Source organism: Colletotrichum godetiae (assembly GCF_030913485.1).
Source record: "Colletotrichum godetiae strain CBS 193.32 chromosome Unknown BDP55scaffold_143, whole genome shotgun sequence".
Lineage (NCBI taxonomy): Eukaryota > Fungi > Ascomycota > Sordariomycetes > Glomerellales > Glomerellaceae > Colletotrichum > Colletotrichum godetiae.
The window spans coordinates 1-19553 of NW_026851391.1; the positions used below are offsets into that span (position 1 = coordinate 1).

The 19553-nt window shown below is 55.2% G+C and overlaps 11 protein-coding genes across 11 annotated transcripts; 6 read left to right on the forward strand and 5 right to left on the reverse strand.

Moving 5' to 3' along the window:
- Positions 1–35: 35 nt before the first annotated feature.
- Positions 36–1106, reverse strand: BDP55DRAFT_639487 (pisatin demethylase; the record flags this gene model as incomplete). The annotated part of the gene is made up of 4 exons (XM_060573260.1): positions 36–105; positions 168–293; positions 408–790; positions 819–1106. Coding segments are annotated over 4 exons (867 nt in total), but the record flags the coding sequence as incomplete, so codon positions are not given.
- Positions 1107–1859: 753 nt separating this feature from the next.
- BDP55DRAFT_639488 (uncharacterized protein) lies at positions 1860–3077 on the forward strand (the record flags this gene model as incomplete). The annotated part of the gene is made up of 1 exon (XM_060573261.1): positions 1860–3077. One exon carries the CDS (start codon positions 1860–1862, stop codon positions 3075–3077), a length of 1218 nt encoding a protein of 405 aa, XP_060421357.1.
- Positions 3078–3151: 74 nt separating this feature from the next.
- Positions 3152–4001, forward strand: BDP55DRAFT_688545 (uncharacterized protein). Its single transcript, XM_060576646.1, has 2 exons — positions 3152–3820; positions 3916–4001. The coding sequence occupies exon 1, from the start codon at positions 3167–3169 to the stop codon at positions 3806–3808; it is 642 nt and encodes a 213-aa protein (XP_060421358.1). The 5' UTR covers positions 3152–3166; the 3' UTR covers positions 3809–3820; positions 3916–4001.
- A 9-nt stretch (positions 4002–4010) lies between these two features.
- BDP55DRAFT_735567 (uncharacterized protein) lies at positions 4011–5230 on the forward strand (the record flags this gene model as incomplete). The annotated part of the gene is made up of 2 exons (XM_060580332.1): positions 4011–4392; positions 4464–5230. 2 exons carry the CDS (start codon positions 4011–4013, stop codon positions 5228–5230), a joined length of 1149 nt encoding a protein of 382 aa, XP_060421359.1.
- Positions 5231–5819: 589 nt separating this feature from the next.
- BDP55DRAFT_688552 (uncharacterized protein) lies at positions 5820–6300 on the reverse strand (the record flags this gene model as incomplete). Its single annotated transcript, XM_060576647.1, has 1 exon — positions 5820–6300. A coding segment is annotated over one exon (481 nt), but the record flags the coding sequence as incomplete, so codon positions are not given.
- On the forward strand, positions 6236–7224 carry BDP55DRAFT_740431 (uncharacterized protein; the record flags this gene model as incomplete). Its single annotated transcript, XM_060580417.1, has 1 exon — positions 6236–7224. The coding sequence occupies exon 1, from the start codon at positions 6328–6330 to the stop codon at positions 7222–7224; it is 897 nt and encodes a 298-aa protein (XP_060421361.1). The 5' UTR covers positions 6236–6327.
- Positions 7225–9447: 2223 nt separating this feature from the next.
- BDP55DRAFT_688559 (uncharacterized protein) lies at positions 9448–9867 on the forward strand (the record flags this gene model as incomplete). The annotated part of the gene is made up of 2 exons (XM_060576648.1): positions 9448–9636; positions 9781–9867. The coding sequence occupies 2 exons, from the start codon at positions 9448–9450 to the stop codon at positions 9865–9867; spliced, it is 276 nt and encodes a 91-aa protein (XP_060421362.1).
- Positions 9868–10958: 1091 nt separating this feature from the next.
- Positions 10959–11566, forward strand: BDP55DRAFT_597269 (uncharacterized protein). The gene has a single exon (XM_060571004.1). It carries the CDS (start codon positions 11337–11339, stop codon positions 11529–11531), a length of 195 nt encoding a protein of 64 aa, XP_060421364.1. The 5' UTR covers positions 10959–11336; the 3' UTR covers positions 11532–11566.
- Positions 10959–11566, reverse strand: BDP55DRAFT_688563 (uncharacterized protein; the record flags this gene model as incomplete). The annotated part of the gene is made up of 1 exon (XM_060576649.1): positions 10959–11566. A coding segment is annotated over exon 1 (259 nt), but the record flags the coding sequence as incomplete, so codon positions are not given.
- A 160-nt stretch (positions 11567–11726) lies between these two features.
- Positions 11727–12877, reverse strand: BDP55DRAFT_735570 (uncharacterized protein; the record flags this gene model as incomplete). The annotated part of the gene is made up of 3 exons (XM_060580333.1): positions 11727–11872; positions 11925–12594; positions 12656–12877. 3 exons carry the CDS (start codon positions 12875–12877, stop codon positions 11727–11729), a joined length of 1038 nt encoding a protein of 345 aa, XP_060421365.1.
- A 4931-nt stretch (positions 12878–17808) lies between these two features.
- Positions 17809–19419, reverse strand: BDP55DRAFT_639493 (uncharacterized protein; the record flags this gene model as incomplete). Its single annotated transcript, XM_060573262.1, has 3 exons — positions 17809–18677; positions 18902–18986; positions 19219–19419. The coding sequence occupies 3 exons, from the start codon at positions 19417–19419 to the stop codon at positions 17809–17811; spliced, it is 1155 nt and encodes a 384-aa protein (XP_060421366.1).
- Positions 19420–19553: the final 134 nt, after the last annotated feature.

Consider the following 19553-nt stretch of genomic DNA (forward strand, 5'->3'; position numbering starts at 1 on the left):
AAGCGCTCGATCTCTGCACGAAGTGTCGCGAGCACTCGTGGGTTGGTGATGAGGTGAAGCAGCGTAGCTCGGATGGCCGTGGCCGTCGTGTCCGATCCAGCGAGTCTGTCGGAAGGGTTAGTAGTGGCCTCAGAGTATAGGACCGAAGAGATCTCGGCAAGTCGTACATTTGCATGAGGATTTCCGAAGACGCCTCTTTTTGCGTCAGGCCGTGTGCTACGAAAGAGCCAAGCATGTCTTGCCTCGTCTTCTTGCTTGGCCCGAAGCGCTCGCCGGCGATTTCCTTCGCCATCCTGTCGCTGTGTCAGCTGTGCCGGACTTGCGAGAACGCAACAAAGACCGCACAAGTCGACGATTCAGCGGCCAAGCGCAGACCAGGTCCGAGATGGGACGCGAACAAGACGTACCGAATCAGCCTTCCGAACCCGGTGGCATCATTTTCCGAAGGCATCAGCCGCCGAAGCAGAGGCCACGATAACACATGGAGTAGAGAGGGCAGAACGGCCGCGACGACGATGTTCGGCATGCTTTGTTCCGTCGTGTGAATGTAGTCATAAACGTCCGAATCGGAAGCCAGATCGCCGAACGGCTTGCCGAATGCAAGATCTGAAATGACGTCGAGCGTGAAGTACTGCGCCTTCAGGCCGAAGTCGAACCTTTTATCTTGAGAAGCATACGTATCGATCATTGACATGAGTCGAAGGACGCTTTCGTCGATCTTGGCTTCAAGTTCGACTACTTCTTTGCCAGAATACTTTGTCGCGATCGTCAGCAGTCCATACAAATCGACCTGTGGCACACGAGAGAAGATGACCTACCCCTCCGGCCATCTGAGACCGGAGTCTGGTGTGCACTGCATCGTCTCTGGTAGACAGCACGTTGTCGTGTCTCGGATCCAGTCGCATCGCGTTGTACCAGTCTGAACGCGTGTACTTGGTGCGCACGCCGAGCATACGCTTCATGAGGTCCGGGTCGCTCGTCACAAGGTCGTTTGGACCGATGCGAACAAGAGATCCTGTGAGAGGAGTTAGCGAGCGTTGTGAACGACATTGGAAACAGTCGTAAGCACCGTATTTTTGGCCGGCCTCGTAGAACTTCAGGTGCATGCTACCGCTATACACGGCACGTAGAAGCCACCAAGGGGAGAATCCAGCAGAGGGAGGGCGGGGATGTGCCGTAGTCGGAGATACTGGTGAAGGAGGAGCGTGGCAGCATACAAGAGCGGACCCCACATAAAGATGGTCGTGAAGGTGGTACCATTCCACATGGCGGAGTTCAGCTGCTTGCGCTGGCTGCGTGAGCCCTTGGTGGGTAGCGGATAGTCGACGGGAAGGCTTTGGCTGACGGATGGCAAGAGCAAGGACGGTAGCTCAGTGGTTGTTACTCCGTCTCTGATACCGGGAAGTCTACGGATAGGGCGGTCTGGGGAGGAGACCTTAAATGATCTTTGACAAAGGCTGTATGCTGTAGACTTCGTGGAGCCCATGAAACGTCTTGTAGACTGGATGCAGGTCTTGGTGTCGTTGCACATGCGATCACGGGCAGTTCTGGGTGTCGTTGCCCAAATCGACCCCCTACGTGGTGTAACTGATGTGGGTTCGACGAAGTACAACGCAACACTGCAAAATGTGGCTCTTTGCGCCACGGGGATGGTTTGGACTCTTTCGAATCCGTATACGGCCTAAACATCGAGCAGCGAAGTCAATCGCCTAGGACGCTGAACTCGGCAGCCATGTACCGGCCCCATGTCACCACTTCTGGATCTTGCGCAAAGCGGTACAAGTATGAAAAGACATCGCGCCGATGCCTGTCTGCCATCAGGCCGACGTAGGAACTCTCGTGTTCGTCTCGCCGTAACAATGGGCTGTAATCCATCGAGACCTCTCAATAGCTTACAAACAGACGTAGACCAGACCCTGCCCACGCACTATCCACTGACCGTAACTCGTCCGCCTCGATACTCATACAATGAGCATAACGAAGCGTGTCGCCTGCTCCGGCCTTGGACTGTGCGAGGCGCAAAGTCCCGCAGCTTCCTGTTCGTTGTTCATGTCATCAATAACAGCTTGCTAGATAGGTCGCAAACGCTTGCCCAGATCAGGCTGCTGAGCCACCTGCAACAGCTCGCATACATCCATAAGCTTCAGGTTTTGGTCAAGTGTCTGGATTACTTGTCTGATACCGATGATGACCCATACGCGGCGGATGAGAAACAACTCTATCAGGGCATGCTAGCAGCGCGATCCAAGGCAGAAATGATCCGTCTGTGGGACGACAGACCGCCGACGGCGAGTTCTCCGAGCCCCGAAGAGATCACAACTGCCGAGCATCGGATCAGCGCCGTCATCGGCCAGGTTCGACGTAGTCGGGATGTAGGCGACGTAGATGTCAAACACCAAATAGAACCAGAGATCGTTGCGGCACTCTCTCGTTTTGCCAAGAGCTGGAGCCTGGACGACTTCATGAATACGCACGAAAAGATCATGGGCGAGCCGCCGACGTTGAATGCGGCTGGCATATCGAAGCTGCAGGCCCAGTTCATACTGCAAGCCCAAGTCGCCCGTGCGAGCCTGACAAGTGACAACGGAGCGACGCCGACCATCTCCGTCAGCTTCTTGCCGGACGACGTCCCTAACGTAACGCTCATCAACATCAAAAAGCAGTGGAAGGCACTATACGTCCCGCTGGCGAAACGCGTCAAAGAGTCGGAAAAGTCCCTGCGTCAAGATCTCTACACGATGCAGCTCGTCTCTCTCGGGTCTGCGCATAGCAAGGGCGGACAGCAGTGGAAAGAACTGGATGAGCTGGGGCAGGCCGGCATGGACATCATCGACCATCTCCACCTGGACGCGGGCCAGATACTGCTGCGGGGCCCGGGCCCGCTCCTCGGCCAGAAAATGCTGCTGGGCTCTGTGGGCCCCGTCGCCGACCGAGCGAAGGCAAGACGAGAGTCGGAGGCGGGTCTGTACGGCACGGGAGGTTCTCAAGCGACATACGAGGACATGGACGCGTGCGTTTGCCAGACGCAAGGCATGGTTCCGGGAGTCGAGTACGTGCAACTGAGTCAAGATGCGTAGCAGAGGGTGATTTTCGGCGCCTATCAATGTCATATAATCTCTGTGGGTCTAGTTAATAATGCTTCTTCGGATGGAAGTGACACTGCGACATGCGCTGTATTTTCATGACAAGGTCTGGTGAAGAGTGGGGCACGCGGGGTTCGCAGAGTCGAAAGCTACTACGAGGTTTTTCCTGGCGGCCTCCTCAAGGAATCTGCATCACGGCAGCCTTTACACCCGACTATCCCTTCGACCACTGCAAAGCAGCAGATCTGACTTGCATCAAACTGGCTGACGCTGTGTGGCGCTGGTCTATAACCTCAAACCTTATGGAGACGGCGAAAAGCTGCTCCAATGTTTCCACTGTTGTTGCCTCCGTGAATCCAGATATGCTTTTGAACCTCCATATGTGTGGGTCGTCATCATCCCTGGTGGTATCCGCGCAGCGCCCATGTCGTCTTTTGCTGCCGATTGACGCCACAGAGGGCTCTGGACCAGTCCATTATCTGCCTCCATCTCGACAAAGTGGAGAAAGATCGCCTTTGAGCGTGACATTTGGGATGCTGACGTGCAAATCGGAATACGGCAGCCATAGCTCCACAAGCGAAGACGGTCAGATCGGCCGGAGCGTCTATTTCGACGCGTGCGAGGCATATCGCATACCCTGTTGCTTCTTCAACATTTGTTGCTCGAGCTACTTGCTACACCAACTGGCTAGGCTACGAGTGCTCCAACAACATGTGCCAGCGTAGCAAATCAAGTGTGTTAGTAGAGAAAAGCCCGCATGCCATTTGGCAACATGTGCCCGTATAACTATGGCTCTCGCCGTGTCTCAAACCTCTTGTTAATGAAAACCAAGAATCGCATCAGACCGTCGTCACACACGCCATAGAATCGCATCGTCGCTTCATACACACAAGTATTTCAAGCGTCAACGCTCTTTGCTGCCAAACCATGTCGCTCAATCTTTCCTGGCCAGCCGCGACCATGCGGGCAGTCGTTTACCATGGCACGCCTTTTGAAATGATGGTACAAGATGTCGCCAAGCCAGCCATCCTGAACGAGACGGATGTCGTTGTGCGGGTGACCACCTCGGCCGTATGCGGATCCGACTTGCACATCTATCGCGGCTACATGGGCGGTGCGGTGCCATGGACAATGGGTCACGAGGCCGTCGGCTACATCTCGGAGATTGGCGACGCCGTGTCCTCCTTCGCCGTTGGGGACTATGTCATCATTCCCGACACCGTGTCTGAGGATCATCTGGAGATGGAGCCGAGGTCGAAGGAATACTTCGGCTTCGGGAATAGTGAGATGGGTCTAGGCGGTCTGCAAGGTACGAATATGCCTGCTCCATATGCATCCTGGGCATGCCAAAGAGAGGATTGCTGACAAGAAGATGCGCAGCTGAATACGCCAGGGTCCCTTTCGCTGAAGCCAACCTGATCCCCATCCCATTGACTCACGAAACCGCCAATTCGACGATCGAGCGCGACTACCTGACCGTTTCGGACATCTTCGCTACGGGATGGGCCGGCATCGACTACACCGGATTCGAACCCGGCGATTCCGTCGCCGTCTTCGGGGCGGGTCCCGTTGGGCTGCTTTCTGCCTACTCAGCCATTCTACGTGGAGCGTCCAAGGTCTACGTCGTCGACCATGTGAAGGAGCGCCTGGATCTCGCCGCTTCCATCGGCGGCATCCCGATCAACTTTGCTGACAAAGACCCCGTCGCCCAGATTCTGGCTAGCGAGCCGGACGGGGTCATGCGCGCCGTAGACTGTGTTGGCATGGAGGCGTTGAACTCGAGCCTTGAGATGAACGAGAGCATTATCACACAACAGATGGTTGACGTAACGCATTTCAAAGGAGGCATGGGCCAACTGGGCGTGTATAGGTCACAGGACGATTCGCCTGGCGCACCGTACGGCAGCGACATTTCGCCCACGATTCCCTTCCCCGTCTCGTCCTTCTTCGCCAAGGGCCTGAGTTTCCGAACAGGAGCCGTTGATCCGAAGCCGTACGCTGCCCAGTTGATCGACCTTATCAACAGCGGCAAAGCCCACCCAAGCTTTGTGATCAGCGCAGTCATCGGCATCGAGGACGCGCCAGAGTACTACAAACGCTTCAATGAGAAGAAGGAAACCAAGGTAGCCATCCGCTTTCCGGAGTAGGACGGCTTAGTTGTACGAGGCTTTCGGTGTGTATGTAGAGGAAACTGCGGCAGTTCAAGTAAAACATACGAATTCCTTCGCAAACCTAGAGGAGCCTCAGGTGAGGCGCGTATCTTGCCGCAATACGTCGTTTGGACCCTTCCCTAGTGGCCTGTGTCGGTGATCGAGCAATGTCGCATTAGCTCGGCGTCAGGGCAGTTGATGTAAATCCTCACAGCAAGCGCATTCAGAGAGGGCGGAAAAGGAAAACAATGTAGCACGCAGTCAGAAGCGCAGTTGTGGCGGAAAGCTCCAAGATAGTGGTGCATACAGGCGAATGGTTGGTTGGAATCTATCGCCATTCTCATCAATCGAGGGCTTGCCTTACATGAAGGTCAATAGAAGGTTACATCTCACGGTTCTGCAAGCAGAAACGCCGCTAGTCTCATACCATCAAGACTAACCATACAAACCGTCCTGCCCTCGCGCTCATCTCTGCTGCGACATACGACATTGAAACATGGCGAGAGTAAAGATGCAAGTGTTGGAATCAAAATAATTGGATTGTTTCTACATCAAAGCCTGGACTGTAGAGCCTGCTCTGCTATCACGTCCGTACGAGCCCCAAAAGCCGGCAGGGCCTTGATGAAGTCCTCCATGGTTTCCTCTTCAACCAACGGCGCCGTGATGTAGCCTTTAGCATTGGCCCTTTCCACCAGCGTGGGCAAGAGGGTCAACAAGTTGGAGTATGCCCTGTTCTCGTTGTCCCGCAACGCAGATCGAGTGCCATAGCCGTGTTCGACAAACCAGGATGGATCCTTTTGAATGCACGATTTTCCAAATACATCGAGCACCTCGGGCGCGATATTGCCTTGCACCTGGGCTGCCTCGTAGGCCATTCGCTGTCCAATGGCCTCCACCATCGCTCTCCATCGAGGGAGAACACTATCGTTGTAGGTCGTGCCCCTCAAGCTACCGGAATCGCCAAGTGCGAGATTTTTGTCTCTCACAACCTCTTCGAGCATCCTGGCTTCATACATGGCAAGATATCCTGTCGGATCGGTCGGTTGTGGAAGACCATATCTGTTCATGAGGAGTTCGGAAGCAAGACCTATGTCATGTTGACAAAGGTCGGCCATGGCCTCGACGCCCGCAATTTGGAGACGACTGCGACGATGGAAGCCGACGGATCTTTTACCCTGAACACGCCGAACGCAGGCGCCGTCAAAGCAATGCCGCCATCCTCGCTGCTAGCCGGCATGGCCCGCGTTGCTGTTGTTTTCGCCCGGCTCATCGTGGGCGGCGATGACCGAGGGGTGAAACCCTTTGTCGTGCGGATCAACGACGCGAGAGGCATGTGTGACGGCGTTGTGTCGCGTGTGCCCCCTGTGCGGGCCGGGACCAAGCCGCTGGACCACTCCATCACGACGTTTTACAACGTGCGGCTTCAGCCCGAAACGCTTCTGGGATCGGCGTCGCGAGGCGACAACGAGCGAGAGGAGTTTCTTACCCACATCTGGAGGGTTTCCGTCGGCACGCTCTCTCTCTCTATTATGGGGGTGTCTGCCATCAGGGCTGCGGGCTGCATCGCCGCCCTGAACAGCCGGCGTCGTCTGGTCGGAGACAGGAACAAACTGCCCATCATGCAGTTCAGCACGCAGCAACGACCGATCCTGGAAGCACTGGCGCACGGAGAAGTCTTGCATGCATACGCGAAGTGGAGCGTTGGCGGATTTATGAACTCAGACCACAACGCAGACGTCCGCAGAGGGATCGCTACCTTCTTCAAAGCCCTGGTGGTGCGGTCGTCACGTTTAGTTCACGAGCTGGCGGAGCGATGTGGCTGGCAGGGCCTGTACGCGCACTACCAGATGAGCGAACTCGCATCAACCTTCCAGGGAAACTCCGTGGCCGAGGGCGACACTCTCGTTATAAGCATTCGTAGGTCTTCCTCATATACGAGCCTGGATATGGATCCTGACACCTGCGGAGAGAAACTTGGAAGAACAATTTGATTCTGAGTCCGGCAGCGGTGATGTCAGGGGTTTTTGTGTCTCGAGAAAAGAACCAGTCTTTTGTACTAGTCAGCCGCTGTGTAGCCCCCGTCGATAACCACAGTCTTGTTGTTGGAGCGAGAAGGGTACATGTCAGGAAAGGCTCCTTGTCACATTGTTTGCGGAGTCGACTTCAGCCTGCCAGCTTACTTCTCCATATCCGAATGGAAGCAGCGGCTATACTGGGCGCAGAGTGACTATTGGCTCTACGTCTAAGCATGGTCGAAAAGTGACCATAGGATCCTGTTTCTATTTTGTCTCGATTCACCCATAGTCACAGTTCACCTCTGCCGTGCGACATATATCACAGAACTCTTTCAGGACAGGTCTGAAAGCCATGAGAGATACATAGCGTAAGCCGTGGTGCACACATCATCTTAGATCTTCTCCCATTCCTCTGTCACGGCCGATGTTTGCCCCACCGCCCCAATCCATAACGCTAACCATGAGCACCATAAGATCCGTTGAAAACTGTAACAGACTTCGACAGCTGGCCGCGGATCAGCTGCGAGCAATCACAGAGTATACTCTTCGAGGTCATATGGGTCCCGAGCAGGAGCTCGCCTTGCAGTCGGAAATCCTCAGGATAACCGCGAACATACAGCGAATGATGCCGCCATTGGTCGATCAGGAGGGAGAGGGCCGCATTGCTTCCGATCAAGCCGTTTCCTCACTCTTGCAGGTCTCTGATGATACAGCCTCATTACGTGTCACTTCTGGCGAGAGAGTATAGCGGCGGAAAGCTCCATGTACCTAGCTGACAGGTAAGGATGATCCCCTGCGTGAAAATACGACCGTTTTGCTCACGACAGTAGTGGCCGACGCACTTTTGACGATGGAGTCACAGAAGTGGAACGCATGACACTATTGTGAGGAGTCATTAGAAACGAGAATGGGGTTTCCGCCATCGTGTAGCGTATCCCACATTTCAAGCTTCGTCAGTTGATCAAAAACAAAAGACCAAAGACCTGCACAGGAACACGGTATCTCTCACACCACGCAATCACACATGATCTAGTGTCAGACGGCACCAACTGTCATGCGGTCTTTGGAAATACACATCTTGACCATTTCCGACAGTACATAGTTTATAATTCAATGCTTGTTCGTGCCACGCCAAGCTGGGAAGCTAGTTCACCCGGTCTCACGACCATTCTCATATCGCCCTTTGAGCTGACACTATCACAACCGATGTCGCTTCTATGTTCATGTACCAAAAGTCTGTTGACAGGCAACCACTTGAGAGAGATTGCCTGTGTCAGCTTGAGGAGCGCGGTCCGACGTGCCTTGCTAGCCGGGAAACTCGGTTGTCGTGTCCGTGTAAGCCAAAGCTATTTCCGCCGCCATGCCAGCCCCGCCTTTCCGGATAATGTTAGGAGGCCCTTTTTTGTTTCTGGGTGGGCTCTTCTCGGCCTTGGAGCAGGAAGTCCATGAATTGACGAGTCTCCGGATGGTGCAATCTGAAGGTGAGGGCGGCGACTCGATGCAAAGGTAGTCAAGGTAAAGCACCATAAGTGACCTTAGCTGACGCGCGAAACCAGTTCCGCCGATGCAGTCATTCTGGACGATGAAGGTGGGGGTGGCCGGTCGAGAAGGTGGGGTGAATGGTCACATCCAAAAGATGTTCTATCGGATGGTCCCGCCAGGTGTTGGCGCCAGATCGGGCCGCACCTAGGAAAAGTATATACCTCGTACTCGCCCTACGCCCCGGGCCGGAAGCCGTCTGCGGAGCCTCTTCCGTCTCCTGCATTCTTCATTAACTTCTTGCCATTGTTCCCCATCTGACAGTCCAGACCCAGCACCCCGGTCGCTCCACATTTTCGTCGCTCAGTCTAGACCCGGTCTAGACCCCGTCTGCCAAAAGCCAACCGCCAGCCGTTTGCTCATCTGGAAGCCGCAAGTTTGATGTTTTCCACCAACCCCTGCCACAACGCTCACCCAGCGATAGTCCAAGATGCAAGAATGTTTGTTTTTCCAAAAGCACACAGTGGGGCCTTGACGTCATCGCACAACGGACAAACCTGCCCCTTTCCATGTTGCAAACTTACAGCAGAGGAGAGGAGGCCGATGAAAGTATAAGTAGGGAGGTCTTTTCCCACTTGGAATCGGGAGTTTCTTGGTGGGCTGGGCTTCCAGCCCCACCCCGCCGCGGAGATGCCGTTGACCCTGTGTTGACGCTGCCATATGGCGGTGCCGTTGATGCATTTCCAACGACACCGGGCAACGGTTTCTTTGCATTTCCTTTGTATCCCGTTGATGGTCATTCCAATGTTGCCGGGCATCGGTTCTGCACTCATTTTCTTTGTATCCCGTCGAATGGACATTCTCGATGTTGCCGGCAGCGGTTCTGCATTCTGCATCTCTTTGTATCCCGTCGAATGATCATTCTCGACGTTGCCGGGCATCGGTTCTGCATCTCCTCTGTATCCCGTCGAATGGACATTCTCGACGTTGCCGGGCATCGGTTCTACGTTTCCTTTGTTTTCCGTTGATGACCGTTCCAACGATGCCGCCGAGATGCTTCTCCTCGAGCGATGTGGGCGGCGAAATTCGGACTCTGCAACCTCCTCGTGGTGCCGCCTGGGAACCTATCCTTTTCAGTGATAGAGCCAGTGCAGAGACGTGACAGCGTATGAAAGCGTGTGACAGCGCGTGAGTGCCTGGGACGGCGGATGTCACGCGCTGGCTATTGGGCAGTTAGTTAGTAGAATTTGGCATCTTGTGGATCGTTCTTGTAGTTAAACATAGGATGACACTCGCTATCTTCAATATACGACTAGATTGTGCCTTCGAAGCTTCTATGTTCCACGTCCATCCATAACTACACCGTCTCATCGTGATGGCCATTGCTACAGATTCTCGTGTGATGGGTCAAAGGCCCTTTCGAGACTGCTTTCCCACGTCTACAGCCCTATAATGCCAACGACAGTAGGGGGGTTCTGCTGTGGACGACAGAATGTGCGTGTCATCAATCAGGCGGCAGCTTCTCATCGTTGTGTCAAGCCTGCGTCGAGACGTTCTCGCAGTTACACACCACATCGATCATGCATCAAATACTGGCCAAATTGGCGCAATTCGCATCCAGGACATTGAAAGGGAACGAAAGCAATGAAATGTTGCTCAAGGCTGAATTGCACAGCACGCCATTTCGATTCTTCTTCTCCTATCGTGATGTTGGTGGGAAGCGGCCATCTACACCCACTTTTGTGGCTTGACGGATATGGAAACGACTTCGGAATGCCTCTGAAAATGTCTTGAACGGCAGAAATGGTGCGAGCAGGGATCCCGTCCGTGGCAATCGGTACGAGCTCGTTGAGGTCGGCGGGTGGATCTAGAAGTGCTGCGAAGCAAATCTGGTGGTCGCTGGCTACAATCTGATTTTGGTCGTAGCCGTATTGTGCTCGCCTTGCCCGATTTCGTGGTGTACCCAGAAATGCACATCTGGACCCAAGGGGACCCGAGAGAACCCAAGGGGGTGGAATTGCATCATGGCTGTCGGGCCTGTTTCTCGCTGAAAGACTGCGAGACAAGATACCGTAGTTGCTCCGACGGGCATGCCCACCCGATTCGCCAACCTCCATACCCGACCACTCTCACATGAGGGACAGTCATGCTCTGAGCCCGATTCTGGCTCGTAGTGGGGCTACGCCCGGCTGTGTCAGGGGTGTCTGTGAACCATCCGGATACATCCCCCACGTCAGAAATACTGTACTCGGGAGCTTCGTAAAACGCTCCCCATGCTGCCATGGTCAGAAATGATGATAGCACGCATACGCCCACGAATGCGTCAGACAGAGCCCGGCTTAGCGGGCGGGGGTAGCAATGAGCGTTGCCGGGCAAGATCGTGAGTATCGCCGGTCTCTCCGCCTGCGAGGAGACTTCACTTCCAACACGTGGAAATAAGCGATCGCAGACGGGACTGGCAATTTGGGCAGCGACGATGGCCGCCTCTGGACTGCTAGACCTGCGTCCCTGTAAAATATAAACGCGTAGGCAGGCTCCACGTTGCTCATCTTGGCATCCGCCAGTGAAAGACTCAACACGCAATAGATTTCTATCCATCAATTTTGAACATGTTCAGATCAACGATTGCTAAGCTTCGTTGCATGCGCTGTTCTAAGGAGGCCGAGCTCACTCCGACTGACGACCTCGAAGACGCGGGCATGGTGAAGATCGGACGCAACTTGTATTACTGCTTCACATGTGCCAACGTGACGGGACACCCGAAGGCACCAGGGGCTGCAAAGCTGCCGAAGCACACTGGATGAGGAGCGGGCTGCCGGCGCCGCATGCAGTTCGTCCGCAGCCCCCGAGATAGGGTGCAAGAAGGCGGTGACATCAAACGATTGGTCAAAGCGCGCCTTCTCATAGCGCCTAGTAGCCTGAGAAGCACAACTTCGAAACAAATACTACTCAATTCCTGACGGCTGCATCTACAGTATATCGTTCTGGTGACTTCTTCCTCAAGGCGCATTCATGGACTCGTACACGTTTCCGAACACCTCGGCGCGCGGGAGAATGCATTCAGGAGACATGATGACATTGCCATGGTTCCCGGTGGTACCCCACTTTAAAACAACAAACTCTCCGATGCAACGCTCGCCGGGTCCTGGCAAACGACGGAGACAAGTCTCATCGCCTACGATTTCGCTGTGACAAACCTCTCCATCTGTCCTGATGAACCATCCTGTGCGGCGGCATCCGCTCTTGACGGGAGGCGAGTCGCATGTGCAGAGATATTTGTTGCAAAACTCGTTGAACCCTCACCGCCTGCAGTCTGGTGAGGCCTCGGCGCGTCACCCGCGCAGTCGGCGCTTCTGCGTATTGTGAATTCACCGTCTCCCACTCCGACACATCGCCGGACTGCCCGTTCTGCGCCTTATTTCCAACCACACTGTCGAAGGGGCCATGCATACTGATGTCCCGTGCATCCCCCGACGTGTCAGCCTCCCCCGCGCCATCAGCGACGGCGCCGTCGGGCATCTCTTGCTTCACAACACGTCCGCCCGTATCCCGAAGGGCCGGACCGTCGGGTAGACGATGGCGAAGCTGCCTCCCATTACCAGTGTCTTTGGCGACTTGCGAATTCCCGCCGTGACTGATTGGCGAAGCATCAGTATAACGAGCACCGTTGCCGTCGTCGCTGTTGTTCTGGAGGACGTTTGCCTCCGCAGCGGCGTCAATATCCATACTGCCAGTCTCCGCCGTCATGTTGTCGCGGACGGAGGTGTCGCCTGCCTGTGCGTTCTGTGCGGACTGGCTGCACGTTTGCGCGCGCCGTGGGCCGTGTTGGGGACCATTGCAGGCCGAGTCGTTCAAAATCTGCGCCAACTGGTGCGGTTTCGTGTCAGCGTGTGCTGTATTTCAAAGGTGGGCTCTCGCTGCCGCTTACAAATGCATTCACGTCAGGGATGTCTTGACCTTCAGGTACGTGGATGGCACCGTCCAGCCACCGATATGTCGGGTTGTAGTAGACGACAGCCGAAAACACATCGGCAAATTCGCCTAATCGAAGCGCTTTGCCCTGGGCGCTGGTACCAGACTTTCGGACCTTGTCCTTCGCCCTTTTCTCTCGGGCCTCAACTTCAGTCTTTGGTGGTGAACCGCCGGTCATTGTCGCTTCGTTCCAGCAGTATTGCTTCTCAGGGAACGTCTGTGGTGCCAAGTCTGCTGAGGCTCTGGTGGAGTCTCTTTGGGACGGCAACGCAGCAGCGTTCGCACATATGGACTAAAAGCCAGTGTGAAGCGGTCTTCAGATCCATCGACATCCAAATCTTCATCAGGCTTGACTAGATGATTTCCTCCTGTACCACTACAGTTGGAAATGGCTTTTGGGTGCTGTTCCGGAATTGCTGCTTCGCTTCTGTTCCGTGCCACCCCACTCGAAGCGGTTTCTGATCCAAAGTCCATTTTGGTCCTGGGTCGAGTGTGGCTCCAGCAGGAAGTGGCTTGCTGCAGTTCAATCTGCCCTGGCCCTGCATTGTTCGACCACAAACAACACCCCCACCCCCCACCCCCTCCCTCGGGGGGTCTCGACCGCACGCCATGGCCCAGGTCGAGCCGTCGCTGGGCCGAGAACGATGCCCCATGTCGCCTGCGCCCACAACACTCGAGGACTGACCCGAACTGTCGGGAAACAAATCTGCCAGGTTCTTTTGGCTGCTAGGTCTACGCCGCGGCCTATGTTCTCGGAGGCTGGAGCGGCATGTTCTGACAGTCTCCTAGATGCCCCCGACAGCTCCGTCGTTCCAATAACCGTGCTTCTCAACGATCTGCTCTAGTCGTCTTCTCAGCTACGCCTACCATTCCTGCGACCATTGCTACCAAGCCCACTTTGAGACCAGTGCATCTGTCAGAAAAACCTCTCCTTCGTTCAGACGTCTTTCTACCATGTACACTTTTGCGCTTCGGTGTTTCTTCACGCCATGACTACGTTTTGGCTCATCATTCTCCTCTGCGGCACCGTCAATGCTCTACATGTCACTATACGTATCTTGGGAAGAAAGATGAGAAACTCGAGCTGCACCTGACGCGCGCAGCTTGGCTGTGACGAGCCAGCGTCAAACACGAGAGATGTTCGGATTAGTGGGGTTCAGGATCATCGAGATGCCATAATCCTGGATCATTTGGCCTGGTATTCCGTAGATGGGAGAGAACGCCACACCGCAATTGACTATACTCAAGTTTCTTTCGCCAGTCGGTGAGTGTACTTACTTGTGACGAGATGGCGATACTGCTTGTCGTAAACCTGATGTGATCGACACTCGCTGTGGAGCGTGGGCTTGCTAGCGATGCGCTTTGTTGGGAACATCAGTGCCGCCAACGACAGAACGTGGCGTCCAAGATGAGAATGGAAACAGACTCGCTTTCGTCAATCACCCACGACCAAGCTTGATCGACCGGGAGTCCTCGACATAGGATGAGTTGAGCATCATGGTGGCTCTGTCTAGTGAAGGGCTTGTTCAGTCTCACGTATTGCCGTGTAGGGGCCTCTTATGCATGCCTCGCGCTGGCAGAAGCGACAGCTTGTGTCTTCGGGTCGCCGCCACAGCCAACGACGACCATCCACCTCTTAGAATTGATCGAAGGCTGCTGTCGTGCACTGGCAGCCTTTGGCTACTGTCAGGAGACACTCCGCGAGGGCGGCAAACGACTTGACTGGTGTCTGTTCCAAGCCTAGCATCCCAACTGGTCTTCGACAGTAGTCGTCGTCTGGGATAATTGTGCGGTGTGGGTTGCGCTGTCCGTCAGATGGCCGAGAATTAGCCAAGATTGCGAAAGATTGCGAAGCAAAGCGCTGCAAGAGTGCAGAGCGATGAGCAATCATTTCCTAAAACAAGTACGTCGACTTCCAACGAAGCCGCGGCCCACGAGTCATGAGATAGCTCAATCAATAAACAGGTCAATCATTCAAGCACGGTGCATGAGGCCGGCACTGCGTACACTTCGGTTATCCCTAGTCGTGCCCCGTAAGGTCGACGAACCAACAAACTTTACACCTGCATGCTGCTAGCGAGCCGGTACCACAGAATAAGCGGGGTTTCCCTGCACGAGCGTGTTTGCTCGAAGTTATCGAGGCATTCGTGGGCCGTTCATTTCCCGGGACTTGGATCCGGTCTTGAATATGGAGCGAATGCACTGGGGATCCTGTGCGATTCTCGGCGCAGGTGTCCTACTCTCCGGGTTGGGGCCATTTGCCATGCTGTCAAAACAGCGTTATTGTGGGAGAACGGCACGTGACACTTGACGCATGCAACACCCTGGACATCACTACATAGTACCTGCCTCTTCAGGATACCTGCCTTTTCGGGACACTTGCATCCTGATACGGTGCTGACTCTTGCGTCACCATTCAGCCTTGGCCGTGCATCCTGATTGGCTGTCATCTCCAAAGGAAATGCGTCCCTGGCCCGGTCCTCGAAGAACGTATGTTCTGCCCCCTCCAACAGACTCTCGGAGACAGCTAGCCCCCACGGCCGCGTACCTTTCTCTGTTCTGACAGGGAGGCTAGGGCCCTTGTGGGGGTTGTGCGGTACTGATGGATGCAGGCGGACGGACCCTCGTTCACGGGCTCGTTTCCTCCTTCGGCACCACAGGCTGACGGAGACTCTGCAAAAGGCCCTTGCGCCCCTGCTTCGACCCGACAGTACGGTAACGGCGCAGAACCTTATTACCCACATGTCTCAACCCCCCTGTGCGCTCAGGGACATCGTCGGCAATATCTCATCCATGTCTCACACGCGCTGATGGCAAGAGATGCCGATTGCGAGAAAGTACGAGGAGGAAAGGAGAAAGTTGCTCATGCAGAAGCCCCCATCAATCGGACCACAGTGCACCAGTCGATCATGAAGAAGAATGGCACAGCATGTTCGGAAGTGGGCATGTGCCCGGTCTGATGTTTATGCGGAGACGCCTTGTTCCGGTCCGAAATACAGGAAATGAAGTACCAAGAGCCAGACGCGTGTTTGCTTCCATTGCGATCGTCAAGCCAATCCAGCTCTCCCATCCCAAGGCATCGTAGGGGCGGCGATGGTGTCCACTGCCATGGCATCCACTGCAACGGCAAGACCGTTGACTTCCAAACCCAGTTGGTCCACCCTTCGCATTGTCAGCCCCTCTTGCTTGGACAATGGAAATAGATCAACTCACAGCCATACAGCGGTTTTGTACGTCGCGTTCTTGCTTTCAATGATGTCTGCAGCGGTATCAATCTCCACAATAGCGCAGGCTACCATATCCAGAAGCTCCAGCACTGAACGCATCAAAGACACGGAGCTGTAGATATCAGCTACCTACTGGCCTTGCACCAGACCGGATTTTCGGTGACAGCAACATACTCTACATCTTGCAATTCGCATCGATCCAAGTGAACACTGCCGGAATTGCCTGGGCTTGCCAATGTCGGGTATCCCCATGGTTTGGAGGTGGTCGTCTCTTGTCGGTATTGGGTCCTGGGGGAAGGCCCTCTGCGCCGTTGTAGAGCTCGGACCACACGTGGTGTCGGACTGGCTTCGTGACGCCGGACCGGATTCTGCTGCATGTGGTGTAGACGTTGTGATTGGCCAGGTCGCTGACGCCGTTGCCGAGGGGGGAACATGACGTCAGTTTCGAGCGGAAAGGATCGAGGGTGTTCAGAATGACGGACGATTATTCACAACGATGAGAAACTGGTGTGCACACCACGAGCATGTCCCTTACGACCACGGCGATGCCTTTGCCTTTAATACGGTGTGACGCGCCGGCGGCATGATACCGTGATCGTACTTCATGACACAGAAGCCGTCTTCGAGCGCGCCAGTGATGTTCGTTACCAGTCTGTCGGGACCATGTGGTTGTTTGCTTGCGAGAGGAAACCATACTCCGGTGTCTTGAGCAACTGTCGTTGGAATGAAATTGGGCATCTCACCCTTCACACAGCTCGCATAAACCATCGAGTCGGAGCCAAGTGTGGACAGAAGGTGGTCCAAGCTCACAGTATTGGTGCCGACCCAGCGTACCCATCGCTGGTCCATGGACCCTATTCATCATTGAGCTATTCACCATTGCGCTGGCCCCGTCAGGTACAAGCACAAAGGACACGCGGGAGGACGGAAGATGTCGTGGCCCGAGTCAGAAGGAAGGCGTCTTGATGTGTTCGATGTTCGCAGTTGCTCCAACATAGGCGCAAAGCAGAGTGCTGATCTCGTCGAATAACCTGAAAGCCGCATCCTGGCGCTAGCATGGACCCGCCATTGTGGAGCCTGCTGTGGCCTGCGCGCATCGCCGTCTTCCTATCAGGAGCGAGCATTCATGGATTGGTGCGTACGGGATGCCTGTGTACGGCGCGAGGGGGACTTGAAGATGGGTGCTGTACCCGGTGGTGCCGAGTGGAAGCATGGAGCCTCGAAGTGAGAAAACAAGGAATTGGATGCTGTGCCACCGGACGGACGGGCTTGAATAGAACACGCGCGGCAAGTATCTCGAGGGCCTTGGACATTCTGTCGCCCCGCCTCGTGTTGGAAGAAGACATTTCCTCTGCCACCAACTTTTCGGCCCAGCAATACTAGACCAGGCTGGGATGAGCCTTGTCACGGCTAGAGGGATGGACAGCACTCAAACAGGCATTCGGCCCACTCAAAATACCTGGTGCGAGCGGCCTTAGGGGCCCTCAAGGGTCCTCGGTGGTCGTCGATTGGATTTGCCCTGGGGTCACCGGCGCGAAAGCAACTCGCGCAGCCAACCAAGTTGTGCACCGTTCTTAGTGTGACTTCTGGTATAGCATTGACAAGGTGGGTGGTGACGGGCTCGGACATGGGACAGAAATGAGCCGCCTGCCACCTGGTCCGCGTCGTCACGGAATCATCTATTGCGCTGTATCTTCAGTCAAGATGTTCAGGCAAGAACCGTTCGAGTGCTAGTTTGAATTCTACCCAGAGGACGTCCGTAGCGCCACGACCAGACCATGGCGGCTGTCATGGAAGAGGAGGAAAGACACTACAGCTAATGATGGCAATTGACGAGTCGTTATGTGCACTTTTCACGATGGGCGACTGCGTCAGACTCGCATTATCTGTTACACCCTGCGCGCTCAGCATGATCAGGCTCGGTCGCAACGTGGGTTCCCAAGTTAACGCAGACGGAGAGAGGAAGAGACGTACGGGAGTACATGACGACGCTCGCACAATGGTCCCTGTCCTCATGCGAGACCCACGAATACTTGATAGCTTGGTCAGGGTGCGTGGCGAGCAGACCGATCAAGTCGGTTGTCTTCTGGCCCCGACTCCGGCAATGTCTCTCGGAGGACTGTTTGCCATGACGGTAGTAGACGCCTTGAAGGCCTGCTGCCCGTCGTCTATGCCCCTGATTGGCGTCTCTGGGGAAGACGGCGGCAAACTTTTCCTCCACGGTTCTCCATAGCAGGCGAAGATCGTCACGGAAGTATGCAATGAAATCGACCTGCTCTATGGTGTAGGGTCTGTTGCAGTGGGGATGGCTGCTTGGGCGGCGGGGTCGATGGTGTCGGCGTGGCGTCGGTTCGCGAGACTGAAGGTTTCCGGAAAGCCGGTCCGGGCCGTAGCCTCGGACAGCCGTCAGCTCTTGTGGGCCATGCCAGTAGTGCCTGGCCGCCGTTGAAAGGGAAGGAGGACTCTGGTCGCTGTAGGCCGCCAGAGGCACGGGCCCTTGGGCGGCGGATACACGAAAGCCCTCAGGAGATCTGGTGGTATGGGGCCAGTAGGTCGCGGAAGCTGACAATCTGAACGAAGAGAAGATATCCAACTCACGCAAGCGCGGGAGGCTGATCTGAGGACGGCCACAAGAGAGGATTGGCGGGCAGGAAGGCAGTTCCGAACCGAAATCTTGACGCGTGGGCCTTTGCGTGGTTTCTTGCGGTGAAGTGAAAGCCTTGGTCTCTCCTAGCCTGCCCGCGACATCCTCTGTCGCGCATGACCGACTAAGTGCCCGTTGACTCGACTTGAGAAGGATGATTGGAAATCATCTTCGAACTATAATGGTAGTCTGTCGACGGCGTTAGCTTTCGCGGATTGTCAGCAATATTCTTGTTCCTGGCGTTGCGGTGGCCGCTACCATGGAGTAAAGTATGATTACCTAGATAAAAGCGCACAAAAGCGGCCACAAGAAGCGCATCCGAGTAACACACCTGGTCTATATTGCGTCTCATACATAGGCTGTTCCTGCGTAATCCGCATGGTAGGAGGATAAGGAATACGGCTCTTCTGCTCCATCTACGCGTGTTACTGGCAGGGTAAGACGAATTGACAAATACAATGCTATGAACACGACACCCTCCACCCCGCCTACTCAACCCCGCTGGTTCTCCATCGCCCAACCGCACGTACTCGAGGCCGCCGATGAACTTGGTCGTTCAAGTCGCTCAACACGGCTGGTTGCAGCCCAATCGAGAAGACTCCGTGAGGCGGGCTGGTGGCCGGGTCGAGGACGGCACGGGCGACTTACCGTGGTGGAAGCCTCTCGATCGGGGTTCGCTAGGGACCAGAGATGGCAGGGGTGCGCGTACAGAGGTTCCCTAGCCAGCCATGCTGCGCTTGCCTCCCATTCTTGGTCTAGCCTTGAGCTGCTAGATGATCTACCGTACATTTTTTTTAATTCTGCAGCGGCGGAGTCATCGTTTCGGAATGTGCGGTCTTTGGAAAACATCGCGGTTGGTCCAGGCCTGACGAGATGTGGTCTGATGTCGTTGGTTCAGTGAGCCATAGGAAGTGGATCTCAGTGTGCTGTGAACCCTGTTGCTGAGGTCCAGGTCCGGGGCCAGGCAAGCACCCTGACATCTG